Consider the following 21,164-nt stretch of genomic DNA (forward strand, 5'->3'; position numbering starts at 1 on the left):
CGCTCTTCCCAGCCAAAGTTGTAAATTGAAGAAGTCCAAATGTCTTCTTTCATGCCACAGAAGACTTAACAATTGCTTTTTATAGCAAGTTTTCAGCTACATTGGAAATGAAGTTGCCAGGAGTTGATGAACCTCTTATCACAGGGTCACTAAGGATTCATATGCTCTCCTGAACCATTCCAGTCCCAAGCCTCGTCCTGACCACTTGACAGAATAATTCAAAGCCATCATTTACCACTTGAGCCCTAAGTAAAAAAATTCCCTTCTCCTGACTTCATAAGTTATATTTTCAGAAACCTGGAGCTCACAAACTTGCAATGATGTTACACCCTTTCATGCTAGTCCTTATAACTGACAGATTTGTGTCCAGTGAAACAATTCTGCAGCTGTTTGTGGGAACAAATATTAGCAAGCATGCTCAAACACTGTGTTTGGTTAAGCAGAACATGTCACACTTCATCACACTGTATATTAACTGAGGAGTGAGCCTGGTGTTTGGTGTCCAAAATTACCACTGATCCCAGTAGAAAAAAAGATTTGTAAAACCCAAAGTAATTACCATGGCCTATACATTACAGAGTTAATTAATCCAGTGTACAATACTAGAAGCCAGATTTCTGAGTTCTCCCCAAATTACGTGAACCAGCTGTTGGGACTTCCTATTTTATAATATAGTAACAACTGTCCCCCATGTCTGGGGACTCAAGAGCAAGAAGGGATGTTTCAGAACCACAAAGTCAGGAATCTTTTTTCCCAGGGTGTACTGGTACAACACTGAACGTTTCTGTTGCTGTTAGGATGTTTTGGGGCATGGCAGTTCACAGTAAGCCAGCCCCCCTTCAGCAGATTTATCTAGCAGCAGAGTAAGACTCTGAAGAAAGCTTTTAGGGGTTTAGTATATTTAGGCTTCTATACCCATGTCTTTTTTATCATATAAAATGATCTCATTTTCTACAGTGTTCCAGTAATTGCTTCTAAATTAAGAGAGCATCAAGGACAAAGAATCTTCTCAAAATAACAGAGTTTCAGTGCTAAGATGCCAACTCTTTTTCCTTTTGGTTTACTAATTTTCTTCAGATCCCAAATACACAAGATACATGCTAGCTATCACTACAATAAAAAAAAAACAACTATTATGTTTCTGCTTTTGTGTGTGTGTATATATATATATACGTAATTATTAAAAAACCCAACACATTAGACCTGACCTGAACAAAAGAAGAGGAGAAAAAGCTTAATTACTGAAAATCACACTGTTACACCCTATGATATCCAACACAAATGCAATAAATAGAAAGGAGCTATTGTAAAGAAGCAACATGTAAGGCAATAACACCTTGGTGGGGTGAGACAGGGACCAAAGGAGAGCTGAATAAGAAATAGAACCCTATGTAGATGGAAAAGGTCACTGCAATAAAACCAACCTAGGAAACTAGGAGCAAGTGTAGCATGGCCACAGACTGGAATAAAAAACAGAATCCAAACAAACAGAAGAGAGCAAGAGATGTGATTTCATTCACGTGTGAATGCCACAGACTGAGCTGTAGAAACATTTGGGGAGCTGATAAAATAGAACTGGATTCCCTCTCTGCCTTGATGTCAAGAAATCTGAAAAAGTAAGCATTTACTCAGGCTAGTAATTAACTTTTACAAACATGCAAATTCTTCAGCTTTTCTGTGTAAGAATCTGGCAGAAAAATAAATTACCTATATTTGTAATGTGATAAAGAAGACAATAATGTTTGGTTGATTAGCTTAGGTGAGAAAAATAATGCCCCATCTGCAGTTTTAGCACATAATTATTACAAACAACACAGGACTTAAAACCAACAAAGGAACTGATAATTTCAAATCTTCCACTCAAACTCCTGTTCCTGAGCCTAGAGTGGTGTAAGTCAGCTATCCAGAGACAATGTTGGGACAGACACAATGGAAGGGAATAGCATCACCAAAGCTAGAACGAAGCTGGAGACATTCACTGGGCCTCCCAACACAAACCCCATGGTGTGCACCTCCCTCCTGCTCTCTCCACAGGAAACATTTGTAAATCTGCAGCAAAATAAAGCAGTTGGTTAATGGAGGAACCAATTTGTTTCTCACATTTGCAGTGTAGCAGTGGCTGCACAAGGCTGCTGCTAAAGCTGAAACTGTAAGAAAGACAAAATCCTGGTCTACAAAAGCATGTGTCAGCAACCTGGAAGGAAAGGCAGTGATGAAAGCAACACTGTCCTCTTTACAATATGGCTGAATCCATTTGAGGAACTGTATTAGGAAGTAACAGGAGGAGGTATTTTGTGTGGATAAGCTGTATTTTCAGAGGAGGGTTTAGTCAATAAAGCTATAGGTGCAAACCCTTTTGGCTTGCGTACGACCCCCAGGGGCAGCAGAGCTGCTGCAGGTCAACAAGGGGGAAAAATATTCAGCGTTAAATGACAGAGTACAGATTTCTCTCTGTTCATGCTAAAGGGATATAAAAGACACGTACGGGAGAAGAGTCAGACAAAGACCCACGCATGAATGGGGGAAAAAAACTAACAAAAAACAACAGTGAGAATAATTAATAATGTCTGAGCAGTTTTCCCAGTGATGAGGTGAGTTTTTAATCTCTTGTACTTTTTTGTGTAAGAATGAACATCATCTAAAGGGAAAAAAAAAAAGTCCTAATTTCTACTCATTAATATGTTTTATATGAAGATAAAGAAGGTTCTAGAGATGCTCATGTGCTCAATAGATGACATATTTACAGATTTGCGTGTTACAATGCTAATGTTTATAAGCATACTAGAAAAAGGCACTGTATAACTGCAAATCTAAGGAAGTAATTCTGTAACTAGGAATACTGATTAAGCACTGGATAAATTAATAATGTATCATTTAAATAAAGCAGAAGTGTGTGGCTTAGTCATGTCAAAATCACAAAATCCATATAAACCCCATAATGAATCAGATGAAAAGTGTCTCTGCCCTCAAATGTTTGTAACAGCCCTTTGAATTTATATGGAGAAAGAAGTTCTTAAACTTTTTGTTATTATAAAGCCATCCAACCAAGCAGAAACCAAACCACAAATGTGCCTTCATACAAATATGACATTTTTTTAAATGAAAAAAAAAATCCCCAAATTTTAAGGTTCTTGATTTTAGAATCTGTGAAATGCATGTGGCTTCCATGTGCTTGACTCCTCACTTTGCAACAGCTATCAAATTGTGTTGGTGACGGTTAAAAACAGGAAATGTTTTAAGCTGGAGAGCCATGCTCAGTTCTGAACACATCCCACAATGTCAGAAGCTGGAGACATTCACTGGGCCTCCCAACACAAACCCCATGGTGTGCACCTCCCTCCTGCTCTCTCCACAGGAAACATTTGTAAATCTGCAGCAAAATAAAGCAGTTGGTTAATGGAGGAACCAATTTGTTTCTCACATTTGCAGTGTAGCAGTGGCTGCACAAGGCTGCTGCTAAAGCTGAAACTGTAAGAAAGACAAAATCCTGGTCTACAAAAGCATGTGTCAGCAACCTGGAAGGAAAGGCAGTGATGAAAGCAACACTGTCCTCTTTACAATATGGCTGAATCCATTTGAGGAACTGTATTAGGAAGTAACAGGAGGAGGTATTTTGTGTGGATAAGCTGTATTTTCAGAGGAGGGTTTAGTCAATAAAGCTATAGGTGCAAACCCTTTTGGCTTGCGTACGACCCCCAGGGGCAGCAGAGCTGCTGCAGGTCAACAAGGGGGAAAAATATTCAGCGTTAAATGACAGAGTACAGATTTCTCTCTGTTCATGCTAAAGGGATATAAAAGACACGTACGGGAGAAGAGTCAGACAAAGACCCACGCATGAATGGGGGAAAAAAACTAACAAAAAACAACAGTGAGAATAATTAATAATGTCTGAGCAGTTTTCCCAGTGATGAGGTGAGTTTTTAATCTCTTGTACTTTTTTGTGTAAGAATGAACATCATCTAAAGGGAAAAAAAAAAAGTCCTAATTTCTACTCATTAATATGTTTTATATGAAGATAAAGAAGGTTCTAGAGATGCTCATGTGCTCAATAGATGACATATTTACAGATTTGCGTGTTACAATGCTAATGTTTATAAGCATACTAGAAAAAGGCACTGTATAACTGCAAATCTAAGGAAGTAATTCTGTAACTAGGAATACTGATTAAGCACTGGATAAATTAATAATGTATCATTTAAATAAAGCAGAAGTGTGTGGCTTAGTCATGTCAAAATCACAAAATCCATATAAACCCCATAATGAATCAGATGAAAAGTGTCTCTGCCCTCAAATGTTTGTAACAGCCCTTTGAATTTATATGGAGAAAGAAGTTCTTAAACTTTTTGTTATTATAAAGCCATCCAACCAAGCAGAAACCAAACCACAAATGTGCCTTCATACAAATATGACATTTTTTTAAATGAAAAAAAAAATCCCCAAATTTTAAGGTTCTTGATTTTAGAATCTGTGAAATGCATGTGGCTTCCATGTGCTTGACTCCTCACTTTGCAACAGCTATCAAATTGTGTTGGTGACGGTTAAAAACAGGAAATGTTTTCTAAATGTTGCATTTCCATATAAGCAGCTGTAGAATCCACTACAGAAGGTGCTAGGACTAAGTCATTGCCAATGAAAAACGAGTTGCAGTTCAGAAGATTCAAAACTCTGTATCAAAAGACCAAATTATTACAAAGCCTGAGGAATTCTTTCTATCCAGCACAACTTACTGCAAAGAGCAAGAACAGTTTTAGGCTTTTCTACACACAAAGGAAAAATGCACAAACAGCATCAGGACTCAGCATATAAAAGAAAAGCAAAAAATTAAAAGAGTGTTATTCTGCTTACAACTGTAATAATACCTTTCAGCTTTCCCCCAAGCCACCAATTCTAGGCACCCATTTTCTTGGCACAATGGCACAGAGCAATGAGACCTAGCCTTTACATCTCAAATGCATAACATTTATAGGTGATCTCAAACTAGCTGCTAGGAGACAAACAAGGACCCAAAATGAGAAAAAAACAAGGCCTGACAGACCATAGTAACTGAGCAGTTTCCCTGCCATCATGGCAGGGAGTGGGAAAGAGCCGAGTAACATGCTGAAGAAATGGAACCTTGGGGAATGGTCCCACAGCTGCTTTGCTGTGCTGCTTTTACTGCTACAGAGCCTGCCAGATAAACACATTTACAAGCCTTAAACTAAAGTGATGTAACTGCAGCTAAGAAAAATCTTTGCAGCTCTGAAAACCATGGTGAGCTTAAAAAAAAAATACAGAAACAACAGAATTAGAATCGGTTCTCAATTCTACAGCTTTTTCTAAAGCATTATCATTTTTATTACCATAGGACCTTCTGTTTGAGATTTGTTTGTCTGTTATGATTATGAATTCATAAATTAAGACATACAATGTTACTGCAATATCTTAATATCTAGAATGGCATCTTCTTGCTGAAATTCAGACATCTGCTGGCATCATCAACATATGCTAGACATTAGCAGCAGCACTCTCATCAACAATACTTGTAGCACCATGGAGATAATACTTCAGAAAAAGTACAGCCTCTAGTTTAAATGGGAAAACAGTTTATTCTGTTTCCTCCATTTCTAACACCAGGCCACAGGTTTAAAACCCAACCTAGTGTTCAGAAATGCGACAGAATTAGAATGTGACTGACCATTAAGGATTTAGAAAATTTAAATATTAAAACCAAAGATGGGCTTGGGGGTGTGCAGGTGACGGAGCATCTCTTCTAAGGTCTTGTTACTAAATAAACATGTTGTTTAAAACAACGTGCATAGAAAGGGACTATTGCTTAAAACATCAAAGTCAGGATCCAGTCTTCATAGCATAAGCACTAGAAACCAACAGAATGTGGCTTCTAATCAATCTTATCTACTTTAATAGAAGAATCTTTATTGCACACTGTCACCTGCTGAAGAGAAGTCTTGGAGAAACAAAGGGTGTCTATGCTCTTCAGCAGCATTAAGGCATAAAATAATTTAAAAAAAACCTCAACAAATAACAATCCTGGAACCTTAACTGATTTTAACTGTTGCTGATCTAAACATAAATTAGCAAAGTCTAAACTGAAATATTCTGAAGGAGGTTTCAGAAAGAGATGCTGCTGAAATATTAACAAATGCACTTAGGACAGAAAAGTGAAAGCAGAGAGGCCATTTTTCTGATTATTGTTCCTCCATACCTGATCTCACAAGTGATGCACAGAGTCCAAAATAAACAAAACCAAAAGAAACATAAGAACAAACAACAAACCTTGAAGTAAAACAGCTGCCTTTCCTACCCCTAGCTGTAAGATTGATCAGGAGAGGACAACTCCAATTGTAAGAGAATTGTTCATAATGAGAACTTCCAAATGAAATGCTTCTTTTCTGTGCAAGTGTGTGAGCAAGACCTCTGCTACCTGCAAGGACAGTGTTTGAGCAATACAAGGTTGATGGCACCATACTGAGAGGGTTGAGAAAGAATGATCATGGACTTCCAAGTCACCACAAGATCTGAGCAGAATTAAATCCCACCATTTTGATAATCAATACAAGGAAACTATAAAACCTGTGAAAGTGCAGAGTACAGAATGGAGTAATCTGTACCTTCTGTTGGGGCTGCACAGGAGCTACCATAAACCTACTCACTAAGTCCTGGCCAGCCTTGTACAATATCAAGAACCTGTAGGTCTTCCACACAGCTAAAAAGGACTACATGCCAAGGTTGTTGCAGGGGGTGGTTTTGTGTACTTCCAAGAATGCAGACATTGGAGCCTCTCTATGTAAACTATTCCATGTATGATCTCCTTCACAGTAATAAAAGTTTCTGCTTATGTTTAAACTGAATTTCTTCATTTCAATCTAAGCCAATCACCTCCTGTTGTGAGAGTGGACACTACAGAGGAACCTGTCTCCCTTGTTACTCTTTTCCATTGGGATAAGAAGTTTTTCTTCCCCAAGCTGAAGAGTCTCAACTTTCTCAGCCTCTCCTGCTGGATTAGATGCTTACCTTAGAGGGCCTTCACTGGACTCCACTAATTCTGGGTTCTCTTGTACTGGGGAACCCAGCACTGGACCCAGCACTCCAAATTGTCTCACCAGTATCAAGCAGAAGAGAAGCATGACCTTGACCCAGGTGGCAGTGCTGGCCTAATGCAGCCCTGTCAGAATGTTTAATGCTCCATATTGAGCCATATGAGTAGTGGAACAGTTCCTCTAGGAACTCAGAAGCTATGCATGCCTAGGTTTCTTATCTACAGTTAAAACCCTTGTCTTTCTGGCAATAAGATGAAGGTGCTGCCTTCTGAGAGAGCCAAACTCTCATATTTAGCCTCTCAAGTAAGCCAAAGGCAATCCTTAAGGGGAAAAACAAACAAACAAACCCAACAAAAAAGCAATGAGCTATGGCTTCCGGATTTGTGTTGTTGCTACTTTATTTCCTATCATGTTAGTAGGCAGATACAGAAACTACATTCTCCATTCAATAAGGGGTGATACTTAATCATCTGAAGGAGATGTAATTGCTTTTCTTTAGGATTAATTTATTTCTTAAAGATTCCTGTCTTCTGTATGGGTTTGCATTATACACCAGAAACTGGAAATATCTGTTTATTTGATGCCAGATCGTAGAGGGTTATAAAGCACAACCTTCCAAGCTCTCCCAGCAGAGGATCTCAAATAAGATCTCCAGCTGTACTAATGCATTAATAGAAGTTTGGCTTCAGAAAAAAAAAAAAAAAAAAGAAAAAAAAGAAAAAAAAGAAAAATAATGTTTCTACAAACTGGATTAGACTGCAAAGAGGTGATGGTAATTATGCATTAATAATTATTAAATCCTACATACAAGTTGAATGCAAGAGATCCTTCTAGATATTTATACTGCACATAATGAATATTTATCGTTTACATAACAAATTAACACAAACTAGGGTAAATAGCATAAAGAGTTTGATTTATTTCAACTCCAGCTCTGTGGGCAAATCCCCTCACGTTGAGCCAACTGCTTTGTATGATTGTGTCTGAGCCTAAAAGACATGTTAACACTGAAAAGCTGGGAATGATCCCCCTTCCAGTCAAACATCAGTAACTTCTTGGGAATCATGACAGCACGTAACATGCAGTTGAGAATCGTCCCCAAATCAAAATACTCTGAAAATCATCCTGCATTTAATTTCTCATTTTTAGAATGGTTGAAGATGGTGACTGCACCCAATTATGGGTCCATTATATCAAACCCTATTGCTCAAGTAGGTAGATCCTAGTTGTTTTACTCAGGTTGAAAAACAGGTTTTCTGTCGGGATTCTGAAATTTGGTTTAACAGGAATAAATCTTATACAAAAAAGCAAAGGCAAAGCTGCTGGCAACAAAAACCCTTATCTTTTTATCTGTGTAAGACTGAAAAACAGCCTGTTATATTGTATTATGATTGAAGCCATTTAAATGCATTCCAACAAGATGAGTCACCTTACATTACCAGAGAGAAAATACATACAATAAATACAGGAAAAAGAAATGAAACTATTGCTACTGTTAGCTGTAAGAAAGTACCCTAGAAAATGGTGTGACAAGAACTGACCCTTCTTTTGAGAGGGGAAAAAAAAAAGGTCCATTATTTTTTCATGAATAAAAGGTCTAATTTGCTTCTATAATATTTGTGTTTTTCAAAATACTATCAGCAGGTGCACCAGATCTCAAAAGCCTCTTGCCCTTCATCACAGATAATTGTACTGCATATTACATTAAGAAATACAAGCAGAAGAATGTAAGTGATGATAGTTCAATTGAAAACCAGCATAATGTCTGTTGCATAGAAAATGATTCTGTAACTGAAATCAGGGACTAATGAGAGAAAAATGGAATAAATCTTCACATATTTTTAATTACACAGAATTTTCCCAAACATGATTTTTAATAATATATTCCATCAGGTTAACATCAAATTTAAAGAAAGTGCATTTTCTGATTTCATTTTCAGTCTGATTTTGAGCAATTATTGTGTCATTGTTCTGCAGCAGAAAGGTTGAATTCATTTACTGTGTGGTTATGCTAGTTATGATTGATGTAGCTTCTGCAAATGATAAACCAATCACCCCAATGATGTAATGTCATTTTAAGAGTGCTATAATCACATTTCTTTCAAACTGGAAGCTCTGATGAGTTCTAACAAAGATTTATTGTAGATTAAAGGCCTTCATAATATCAACAATAGATTGCTTGTTTGATGGAAGATTTGATTAGGTAATTTTTTTAGGCAAATGAGTTTTCCAGCTATATCAAGAATGGCTATTGTGAAGGGCACAGGGCAGTACATGTGGATGACTATCACCTCATATCCAAGAAGACTTCAACTTGTGAAGGAGCTATCCTGAAATTGTAGAGGTTGAAGTGCACAGACAGACAAACAAGAGGACACTTATTATGTAGTGTAATCACTACGAGACTTCTGCAAATACATCATCTTCAGCATGTACTTTGAAGATTGTGATAGAAATGTTTAAAGAAAAACATAGAAAGTGCCAGGAAATATTTCAGAATTATGAAAGATTATCTGGGGTCTAAGTCTTAGATGTAAGTATCTTCAAAGATTGCTTTTACACCCAAATCCAAATCTAAACTAAATATTTAAAGGTATTTACTTTCTCGCAGATGTCTGGATCTACATTAGCTAGTTGCCATAGGAACTAAAATAGATTTTTAAAAAAATATTTAAAATAAAAATAAAATAATCAAAGCATGGTCTACACCTTTCCTTACCATGTAGATGGTAGAAGCTACTCTGCAAATCCTTCAAGAATAAGAATAAGCCACAAAAAAAAGTGAGTTTTTTTTATGTCAGGCATGTATCAATATGTATCATATTTTCTTATAAACTATTTAAAGGAAAGAGGGTGAGAACTAGAGAAAAAGAAATGAGATTGCTAGAAAATGCTTATTAATTTCCAGAGGATGCACAAAGTCCAGGGGAGCTCATGCTATACAGCACAAGTGGTGATGAAACAATTCTGCATCCGACTATGGTTAAAAAGAAAAACAAAACAAATATTTCTTAAATGAAGAAAAATGAAAATTACTATTTATTAAAGTAGGAAATTGAATATTTTGGGATATAAAATGTTAAAATGTAGAGAACAATTGAGCCATTGTTGGCTGAATAAACAAATCAAAGTGTAGCTGAGCATGCCAAAAAGGTTCCTTGGATCAGTCCACAGTAACACGTGTGACAACACAAAGCTTTTAAGTTTCTAAAGAAAATATTACTTTACTATTATTATTATTTTAAATGAAACAGAGGGCTTTTCCATCAAATTTTATTATGTTGTTTTACTGCAGCTTCCTTCATTTGGTTGCATAAGACAAGCCATGCAGGATCACTTAGTCTCTAACAGCAGCCATGAATACCAAGTATTCAAGTATCTTCTAAGTGTCTTTTTATTGGGTCACATCCCCTGACCTTGATTTTCTTCTACTTAGCAAGGCTCACTGCATCTCCCTTGCATTTATTTTTCTCATTCCTCTTTAAACCCTCAAACTGTTGGATCCAGCACATCCTTTAGACAGTGTTGTCTCTTTTGTTCTTTATTGCTTTCTTCAGCTGTCACCATTCACCTGTTCCTGAGCTAAGAGATGTTTCACCTTAATACTGAATCTGAATCTTATATTTCAACTTCTGCCCATTGTCTCATCCTCCCAACATGCACCACCAGCCACCATCCACTGTTCCAGTGCACTGTATGTACCCACAAAGGCCAGCAGTTCCATACCACGCTGAATCTCCCAAACTAGTCAAATCTGTACTGTTACAGGAAAGAGTGACCTTGAGCAGAACAGGAACTGCATATAAGATATAAACTCGTAATGTTTAGTTGAATAGACAGAAACCGCAATAAAAGACATATATGCTTCCAAAACAAAACAAAGGCAAAAATCAGGAGCTATAATCAAAGACTCATAGAATGACTAGGGCAGCCTTCTTTTGTTTTGCCTGTATTTAAAAAAAGAAATTGCATCTTCATTACTCAGTTTTTGGCTGTCAAAACAAAAAAATCAGAAGCTGTTAATAAAAAAGAAAAAAAGGCAAAAAAAGGCAGAGAAAGAAAACCCCAAGCACTACAGATGATATGACTGATAGCAGAACTGCAAATGTCTTAAAAATGTGGCCTGAAAGACAAGAATTAATTTGCTGAAAAATAGCAGTATCTTAGTGAAATGTGACATGGGGAGTGTAGAATCAGACAGATTCTGAAACAAGAACAGACACAGACAGACTGGCAGAAGCAAAATATACTTTCAGATACAGAACCTCAGCACCTACTTGAGCTGCAAGACAAGCCTATGCAGAGCAAGGAACCATTGTGCACACACCACACTCTTACATGATGCATCAAGGAGCAGCAAAACTGCTTTGAGAAGCAAATTCCTCTGATGACAAGAATTCAATAACATTTTAAAACTACTTATAACACTCCAAAAGCTAAAAAGCTCTCTATAATGAAAGAAGAAACATATGAAATACATGACATTTCCATAAATGTTTCCTTGAAATAAAGCAATAAGATTTTTATTTGCCTCATTCCCAAATATGCTCTAATATTGTGGTGATGTAAGAACAAACTTGCAAAAAAAATACACATAAAATTGGCACAAACAGGTCACAAACAACTCCATTTGTTTGCAATTTTCTTACCACTGCTGGAAGCCTGCTGTGGCCCTGAACACGCTCTTAGTAGATATGAATTAGGAGAGAACTCCTCGTCAGGGTTGGTGTCCATGATTTGATGGGACGTGTTGCTGTCTAGCAATGGCATCTGGCAGCTAACAGGTGGAGGATTATGAGAACTGGGCAGCTGAGCAGATGGGAGAAGGCTAGACGAGGATGTAGGTGGAATGGGACGACCTGGGAAAGAGGACACAGGGAGCAAAGATCAGCAATGACTATAACAAAAAACCCCAAGTAATTACACTGTAACTGTCCATTGTTACACAGGTACTGCTGAGCAGAACCACAGAACCTCTCCATGGGTAGAAACTTGTCCCTTTGGGTCATACTCAAGGCACTGTGAACAGCTTTGTTGTGAGCTCATTCCAGAAATCTCTCCATAGCACCAGCCTGGAACTGGTCAGGAGAGCTGGGTGAAGGAGAGCGAGGCAGCAGCGCCCTCGGCTGCACCAGCTACATACTTGACCAGAAAAATGTTCACAGAAATAGGTCTGTTTGGGCTAAATAAGACCAATGAGGAAGGCAACTACAATGAGTAGATTTCTGAAATTACAACACGTCTGCAGTCGTCTTTTCAAATAAAGGTGGTGGTCTGGTTTGTTGTTTTGGTTTTTTTTATCTTTTTTACCAGGGAAATTCCCCCAAGACAGGAATCTATTTGAGGCATGTATCAGGAACCACATGAAGGCTACCTCCAAGCTAAGGTTCTTCCTGCACTGTTGCACATCTTTCCAAAACCCATGGATAGACAAGACAGTAAGCAGAGAAGACAGCAGGACTGCAAGGGAATTACACCATCTATAGAGATGGGCTAAGCTGGAATATGGGTTGTAAACTCTAACCTTTCCTGTCTTTTCACACTCATTTATTTTTGCACTGGTGCTGTAGGGGCAGAATTTCTTGCCTGACTCCCCAGACAGAGTAATTTTGACACTGAAACCCAAGCTTTAATGCATACAGTATACCTCAGCCCACTACAAAACCATATTTTTTTGCCAAATAAACTAGTGGCATAAAGTCAACAAAAAAAATTGTTCATACTGTTTTTTCCTTTTATAACCTTTCTTCTCATGACTGACACCAATCCATCGAGGCAGCGTGTACTGCCTTTCTCTTTATCTACCTCTTCACTTTTGGAATCAAGGACCACTCACTTTATACGAATTACACTAATGTTTAGACCAGAAGATAATCTTATAGAGTCACACATCAACTTCCCAAAGAAGGAAATAAATAAATAAAATTCCAGCCACCATATACAGACTATATTTGGGGACCTTTAATCAACTGAATGTACACATAGAAAAATTTCCACTTCACAGTACCAGCAAACAGCATGAATTACTCTTTTACCTTCAAAAAGTTTGAAATAAAATAAATAACTGGAAATAAGGTAAGTGACTCTTATGCTTAATTTTATTACATTTTAACATTGGATAAATGGATGATAAAACTAAATGAATAAGTTATCATATGACAGAAACGGGTTTATGCTACTCCGTAGCAAGCCCCACATGCCATCTTGTATGCTAGAGAAAACTCAATATGCACTGAATATTTTCATTGTGGACTTATATTCACAAGGAAATAATTCTAATATTGATGACAGGAATAATTACAGTTATTATTCATGATTATGCTATTCTGACTAAGTACTACAGAGAATATACTAAACATTCAACAGAAGTGACTGAACAAAACCAGTTTCTAATTATTTCTTTGCAATGTGTTGGAAACAAGCAGAGAGGCTGTGGTTTGATACATCTCAGAAAGGAATGTGACACTGTGCCCACTCTGTGTATTTAATTTCCACATGCTCTGGCTCTGCTTCAACATTGTGAAGTTAAAAGAAGGTTTATAAAATCAAAACCTGCATGTACTATATCATATAGAAATACACTACTGTATTAGGAAAACATGGGATGTATGAAGTTAGGAGATGAAGGGAAAAATATTTTTCCATCTGTGTAAACTATGTGTGTTATTTCAGAGAAATTTAGGTACATTTTAGCAGAATACATTGAGAGAAATAAAAAAAATAATTCTTTTGCCAGGAAAGCTAATCACATTGTCGCTTTCATGAAATAACAGCCCAAATCCCCAATGATGAGGTAAAATGTCTAATTACTGCAGCTCTGTTCCTCGCTTAGAGAAAACAGAAGGTATTAAGTTGTTAAAATGTTTCATGATTTTGGTGGGAAGTTGGCTCCTGAGGAAGGTTCATCCATAAGCACATGTTAATTGAAAAACATGGATGTTTATGAGCCACAGAACCTATTGCCAATCTGTCCTGTGGTTACATTCCGTAATAAGCTGCTAAATTTCATTAAAACTTTTCTTGTGGTCAGGGCATTCTTCATCTTTCTGTGAAGCTGATTCTTTTGGAGTCTACTAAACATACAATTCCCACTACAGCCTTTCCCTCTACAGTAGTGCCTCATCTTAAGGGTAACTATCTGCTGTACCGCAGTTGAGAGAATGGTTGTTAAACTACTGAAAAGAATTCAATGTATGTAGTTAGGCTATAAAGAGCATGATAAATACGATTTATTTGTTACTATACACTCTTAAGTTAGAAATAATGGGTTCAATTCATACTGTTGAATACTGGTATCTCGGTCAAATAAGTTCAATGTATTGTTCCATTTAAAATAAAAGACTAAGCTTTATAGCTTTTCTAAACCTGACCCTCTTGCCAGACCCACTCGTGTGCCTGCAGATACCTTAATAGTCATATTTTGAAATGCCTTATCTGTTGCCATTATTCCAGATTTCCACCACTTCACAATGGGACTGGCAATACCCTACAGTATTATAAAACATGCTGTGATGTATAGTAACATCAGTATGCTATTACAGTGCTATTTTAAAAACTTAAATCCATAATGTAAATAGGATTTTGTACAATTTGTGCCTACTCTTTGTATATTAATATGATAAAGCTTCCATGAATAAGGATTTACTCTAGTTGTGCACTGGCAGAAACCCTATGTAATGGATACTTACATCTACTGACAGCAATAATGTAATTGTGTAAAATACCCAAAGAAACACAAACCAGATACAAATGCTAGAATGGGAAACTAGAGTCTAAAAGCTGATACATTACAACGTCAATAGTAAAAATAAGTATTAGTTCTTCCAATATCTGTTCATATGCACATTCAGATTGCCTGTATTTGTGCATGGCAAAGACTTGTGCACAGGGTTTTTCTAAGGCATTTTAAAAAAAAACCCAGCAGACAAGAACAAAACATATTTCCTTCCAAACTCCACTTCCCCTCATTATTTTCTCCCATCACTTTTCTCACTACTTAGATTGGGGGGGGGAATAAATAAATTATAACTGTCCTTCTGGAGTGCATTCTGATTGGGAATAGCTTTGGTCTTCCATGCCACACAGCATCTCATTCTGCAAGGGTCTTCTTTACCCTCCTCCTACTTACATATTTTTCCAGGATTACATAGCAGACAGCAAAGACTTATTATTTCAATTTTTTTTCTTTTTAACATAGTCACATCTTTCTTCAATAACTGAAAAGAGCCAGTAATCTTCATAATCAAGGTCATGATACAACAATTTTTACTTCTCTAAGTTAGGCTACCTGCTATTCATACAGAAAATATACAAATGATCTGTAATAATGACAGTTAATTACATAGATTACTATCAATAAAGTCACTTAGGTCTTTGTTCTACACCTTTGGTCATAAGCACCCCCCTGGGTGCAGTCCTGAGTAATGTACTCCATGAGATCCCGTTATAGCAGGGGAGCTGGACTACGTGATGTCTAGAGATCCCTTCCAACTATGACCATTCCATGATGCCATGATTCTGAGACCAGAACTCAGAGAGAAAACATGCTCAAAACTCACTGTGCAATCCTCAACACATCAGACTGCAGAAAGAAGGGGAACTAAGAAAACTGGGTTGTTGTTTTTTTAAAAAAAACAACGGTTTGGAGGGTGTAGCAGCACCCCAGCATTAATGCAGGAGGCTAGTGAGAGGAGACAAGTTGCTTCTACAAGTTGCCATCAGAACAGAACCTATGAAACACTTAATTGGCAATTAAGATTAACATTTACTTATTGAAGCAGATATTCATGTTACATTAATACAAAGGATCGTCCCCTATATAAATAATCCCATAAAATTACATTAGTGACTCAAGTGATGGCCAGTATCATTAAAAGCAGTTGCTGTGTTGCTCATAGTTACCCAAACGACAGCAGGAAGCCTACCTAGTATCTAGCAGTGGCTGAACATGAACTAGAGATAACAGAAGGATAAGATCTCCTCCTATTCTCCCTCCCTTCAACCAACAGCTGGAAAGTCGAACTGAATCTATAAGGAACTGAGGCAGGGCCCTGCTGTCAGGAGAACACGCACCACCCTCCTCCTCCAGCACACAAAACATTGTCCCTGCATTTCCATGTCAGCCTAACTGAAGCACCTACATCGTCAGCAATGTGAAGTTCACTTGAAAGGGTGAGAAGCACTGCTAAATATATCAGGAAACAACTTGAAAACATAAGATGCATGTTTTTGCAGTGCAAAGCACTATAAATTAAGCAGGCAGCTGATGAAGGAGAAACTTGCCAGAGGTACAGCACACTCAGCAGACTCTCCTATTCCTCCCCAGAATAATTGCTTTCTGTTAGAAAAAAACTTGTTCTTCAAATATGTGTGCAAAGCACGTCTTGCCAATGGGCTGGGCACTCTCAAGTAGAGCAATATTTAATAAATTAAATACATATTGTCATAACTGGCATAAGAAATACAAATATTTTGTATTTTATTAAATTACTACAGTTAACTGACAAGAGGAAAAATTACCCATTTTCCATATAGTAACAGCATCTTTGGTTTTTTGTAGCTAAAATGGCATTTGTATTTCAGAGCAGCAAAGGTCAGTGTGCAGCCCCAGCAGGCAAAGCTTTTCTCAGGGGTGAAAGTCCTTTCCCCCAGAGCTAAGCTGCCTGTACTACCAGCTCCCAAGAGAACAACTAGACACACCACCTAAATGTTACCTCATCCAGCAAGTCGCATTGCTCATCTATTAGTAAAAGGACCCAGTTAACCCTTAATTCATTAGACTGCATTTCAAGGTGACAAAAGAAAAGCCAAGACTAAAGTATGAAAAAAAAAAAAAAAGAGGGAAAGAAGTCTAACAAATTGTGATCACTTTCTTCAGCATGGAGCTGCTTTTTGTCACCAAAGCTCCTGTTGCATTTTTTTCTCTGAGGCAAACAATCTTCAAAACAGCAAAAAAGAAAGATATAAATCAGGATTTGGATGCCAGAGTTATCACTGAAGAAAGGTACTTCCAGTGCTTCTAAGCTCCTATCTCTCCAAAAGCAAGAAATGAAGAAAACCAGCCCAGGCTAGAAAAGGCTTCACAGAGTCTATTTCGTAAGAGTCAAAGGAGGAAATAAGGTCTTCCTAAATATATGGGGCTGACAATCCTGCAAAGAGCATTTTACTGATGGTTTTAGGTATTTCTCATCATCTAAACAGAAAGTCAGGACAACTAAGGATAATTGGTACCACTATATCATACCAGGGAAAGACAGAAGGTGGCTCTGAAACAATTAAAAGAATGCCAAAAAAGACACCTAGACACAGAACATCACCTGTGAACTACATGAAAAATGAATCAGTGAACTCAAATCTGTACTGTGGGTTTGCACCTTTCCCATTTAACAAAATGAACACCACCTTCTGTGTTTTTTTCAAAACTTGCTATGCAAAAAAAGCAAAAAATCCAAGCAACAGAATGAACATAGAGAAAATAATAATTAAGCAACTCCGGTATAGGCAAGCATATGCCCCAAAGGCAATTTCTAACAATGTATAAAGAGAGATATCTTTTTTTTTCTTTTGTTAGTAACTCCTGGGAGAGCAGAGCTGCAGAGCCCTGCAGGGCACACAGAGAGCCCAGATATGCTCTCTTCACCCACAGGCTTCAGGAGCTCAAGGGAAGCCCTGAAACCTTTCTTCACCTCCCTCCTTCCCCTTTATTTTTTTTGGTGGGTTTTTCATTTCAAGGCGGATAAAACACTGTCAGGCTCCCATTGCAGCTCCCCAGAGCAGCAGGAGCTGAGCACCAGTGTTACTGTGGCACAGCTCCACCACATGCACCCCTCTCATGTTCAGGATGAGTGAAAGCATTTATGTGAGAAAGACCTCCAAGGATAATACTGAAGCCAAAGTTAGAACAAGCAACATCCATTCCCTCCTCTCTCAAGTAGGTGATGAATCTAACTCTTTCCTCAACCACAGCCAGGTTTCCTAGACCCCTTCTGTGAAACAACAAAAAGCAAAAGGAACTCTAAGGGGACCAAATCCCTCAGGAAAAGGATACTGAAAAAAATGAACACACACCTGCCAAAATATCTACCTCCTTTATGAAAATATGAAACACAGTAACATAAGATAATCTGACGCAACATAAAATATAGCTTTGAAAGATCCTTAAATTCACATTATAAAGCAAAATAGTGCATTTCTTTAGAAAGCATAATCCTAGAACTCCTAAACCTACCTATGCAGGTATAGCATTTTAATAGTCAAGACATTAAAATGTTTAAATAAAATGATCCTAAAACTCAAGACTATTTCTTCTTAGGTACATATTATAACTTATATTCAAATTTCCAAGCAAACCTAAAGGGGAAGGGGGTAAGGAAAAAATCAAGAAAATCTCAAATAAAACAAAATAAACCTAGATTATTTGTGACAGTAATGCATAGTCTCCTTGGTTTAGCATTGTTGTAGTTCTAGCTACATTTTTGAACAAGAAATTATTTATAAGGCATAAAGAAAGACAGAAAAAGAGAAAAAAAAGCTTTAAATGGCAATAACTTTCTGTTATCAAACAAGAAATCTATCCAGTGTAAAAATGTATTCATATTTAATAATACTCCTCTCCCCTGTCCTCTGAAGTAGAACCATTTATTGCACACCCAGGAATACAGTTTGAGAACTGCAGATAATAGAAAAGGGATGAGTGAAGAATAACCAGCAAGTCCTACCCTCTATTTTTTTATTTCAGATACATTCTACAAGCTTGTTCAAGTTGTGTTATCCTCCTTAAACCATTTGACCTCCCTGTGTGGTTAATATTTCCTGAAGTACTGCGCATGTGTAATTCTTGAATATGGAAATCACTAACACTCCAAGACACTATCATTACAAAAAGATATGCAGAAGAGTAAGACTAACTTGGAAATAAATCACTTTTCTCCTTTCAGTGTTCAAGTTAAATTAATTTTTCTATGCAATCCATCTACAAAATATATCAGTTTTATGGAATTTGGATATTAAAAATAAGTAGACAGTCATGACTTAAAAATTATCTAAACCAATTCAGTATGTAAAGGAATAATTTGCTGCTGTCAAAAGCTAATGTCACTTAATTCTTGTCTTGTTAAATCATTTGATGCCCCTTTCTTTTTTAGTTAAACAATGATAAATAATAAAAATAATTGAAACTAGAAGATGTTAGGGTTTTGCAGCTGTTCAATGTCTTTTGGGCTGATTAGATTCTGTAATGAGAAGTTATAAACCTCATTTTATAAAAGCTGTTGCTGTCTTGGGAAAAAAATATCAGTGAACAAGATTAGAAAACTCTCTTCCTTCATGAACCTATTACACTAGCAAGCTGATTACTTGGCATAAGTTTGATACCTTCAGTGCTGGAAAACAGTAATTTGCTTCAGTGATTTTTTTTCCTATCACTCAAAAAGTCAAAATGTCTTCTCTAATCTTATGGTACCTCTGATTTCACCGGTAAAATCAGACCAAGACAAAGGAGACAAACCCACGTGAACATAATTCACATGAACTTGCATTAATTTAAACTTCCCTAAAAACGGTTTTACTGAACTAACCATAACGAACACTAAATTTTAACAACTCCTCAACTGCCTGTTCCTTGTGGGACAAAACTAACACTCTAAGATTAGAAATATATTTAGAAAAAAACATATTGAAGATTCACAACTACCATATGTGATTGAATTTCCACCTTTATACAAACTTAATAGCATGTGCAGCTTTTAAAAATTGAGAAGAAAGAACATTTCCTATTTATCGATTGTACCAGCTTATACATAGCTAAGCATTTGTGCTAAGGAATTCCATTACTGAAAGGGTTGTAATTAGGTCTAGGTAGGTAATTAGCAGGCACACTATGAAGTCTACCTCCTAACATAAATCTACAAGTGCTTGATTTGATCTTTATTCTAGTGACACAGAGAATTCAGACTATGCTGTACTAAGAACTTGTACCTGCTATCCAAACACCTCCTCTTCACCTTCTTTCACTGAAATGTTAAATACTGTTAAACAACTACTAGTGCCATCTCTGCTACACATCCTAGTGAATGATGCTGGCTTTATTTCTAGTAGAGATGTAGTTCCAGGAAGGTTGCAACAACCAGTGATTCAGGTGCTTGGAGTCACTAATAGGTGGGAAAAATAACACTATTTTGAACTAACATGAGACAACTCCAACCTGTAATTATTTAACAAACTCCAAGAAAGTCATACAAGGATAGTACTAACCATTTGGAGTTGGATAATGATTAGGGAGTCTGTGTTACCTCTTTGACACCTCCTGAAAAATAGCTCTAAATTGTGACCAACAAATGTGAAATAACACAAGGTTTCTCATGATCAGTATTATGTAAATGGCTAAATAATTTAAATAGTATGGTTAAAATCTGCTCTACCATGGAGTGCAGTGCCGGTGTTGTCTTCTGGGTAATTCTTCATGTTATCAAAGTCTACTTCTCTGAGTTACACCTACGGTTTGAATACAGTGCTCCGCTCTGCTTCCTAAATGTGTGTGGAATGCACATCTGGATTTGTGCTAAATGACTGCTGTGATACATGCTGGAGATGGTTGGATCTTAGTGCTGGGAGATACTAAGGTTGTCCTGGTTTGAGGCAGGATGAAGCCAATTTTTCTTTTTACTGATTTTTTTTTCCTTCAGTAAGCTTTCTTGTAACTAGCAACAGTGTGTTCTGCTAGGCTGATAAGACAGTGGAATGTTTTTCTAACTACTGAGGCTTCAAGGCTGCACCTTCACTCTGCCGGCTCAGACACTATGGGGAGATCTGTGACCCCCCTGTTGGGGCTTAAAATCTAGCCCCCCCATAAATTGTTGTCACAGTTTGACTCAGGTCCGACAACAATGCTCTCGATCCCCTCCCCCTCCCACCCAGGTAGGGAAGGAGAGAGAGAAAAAGAGAGAGACTTGGCTGGATTGAAAACTAAACTACACAGCTTTAATTAAAACACTAATGAATCATACAAGAAAATATATACAATTATATACAAATATATTCAGGAATGGGCAAAAAAAACCTCTCGCCTCCCCCCACCCCAGCAACTCCCACAGCACTCCCCTGAACTGGGAAGAGTCCCGAGGAATCCCG

General features: G+C 37.3%; 1 protein-coding gene across 1 annotated transcript in view; it reads right to left on the minus strand.

Moving 5' to 3' along the window:
- The window catches only part of TENM2 (teneurin transmembrane protein 2), a 468,850-nt gene that overhangs the window by 204,105 nt on the left and 243,581 nt on the right, over positions 1-21,164 (minus strand). Inside the window, exon 3 of the mRNA XM_010001945.1 lies at positions 11,687-11,896. Coding sequence (XP_010000247.1) covers positions 11,687-11,896 — 210 coding nt within the window. The remainder of the gene's footprint in view (positions 1-11,686; positions 11,897-21,164) is intronic.

This window comes from Chaetura pelagica, unplaced genomic scaffold, assembly GCF_000747805.2.
Source record: "Chaetura pelagica isolate M959 unplaced genomic scaffold, ChaPel_1.0 scaffold356, whole genome shotgun sequence".
Classification (NCBI taxonomy): Eukaryota; Metazoa; Chordata; class Aves; order Apodiformes; family Apodidae; genus Chaetura; species Chaetura pelagica.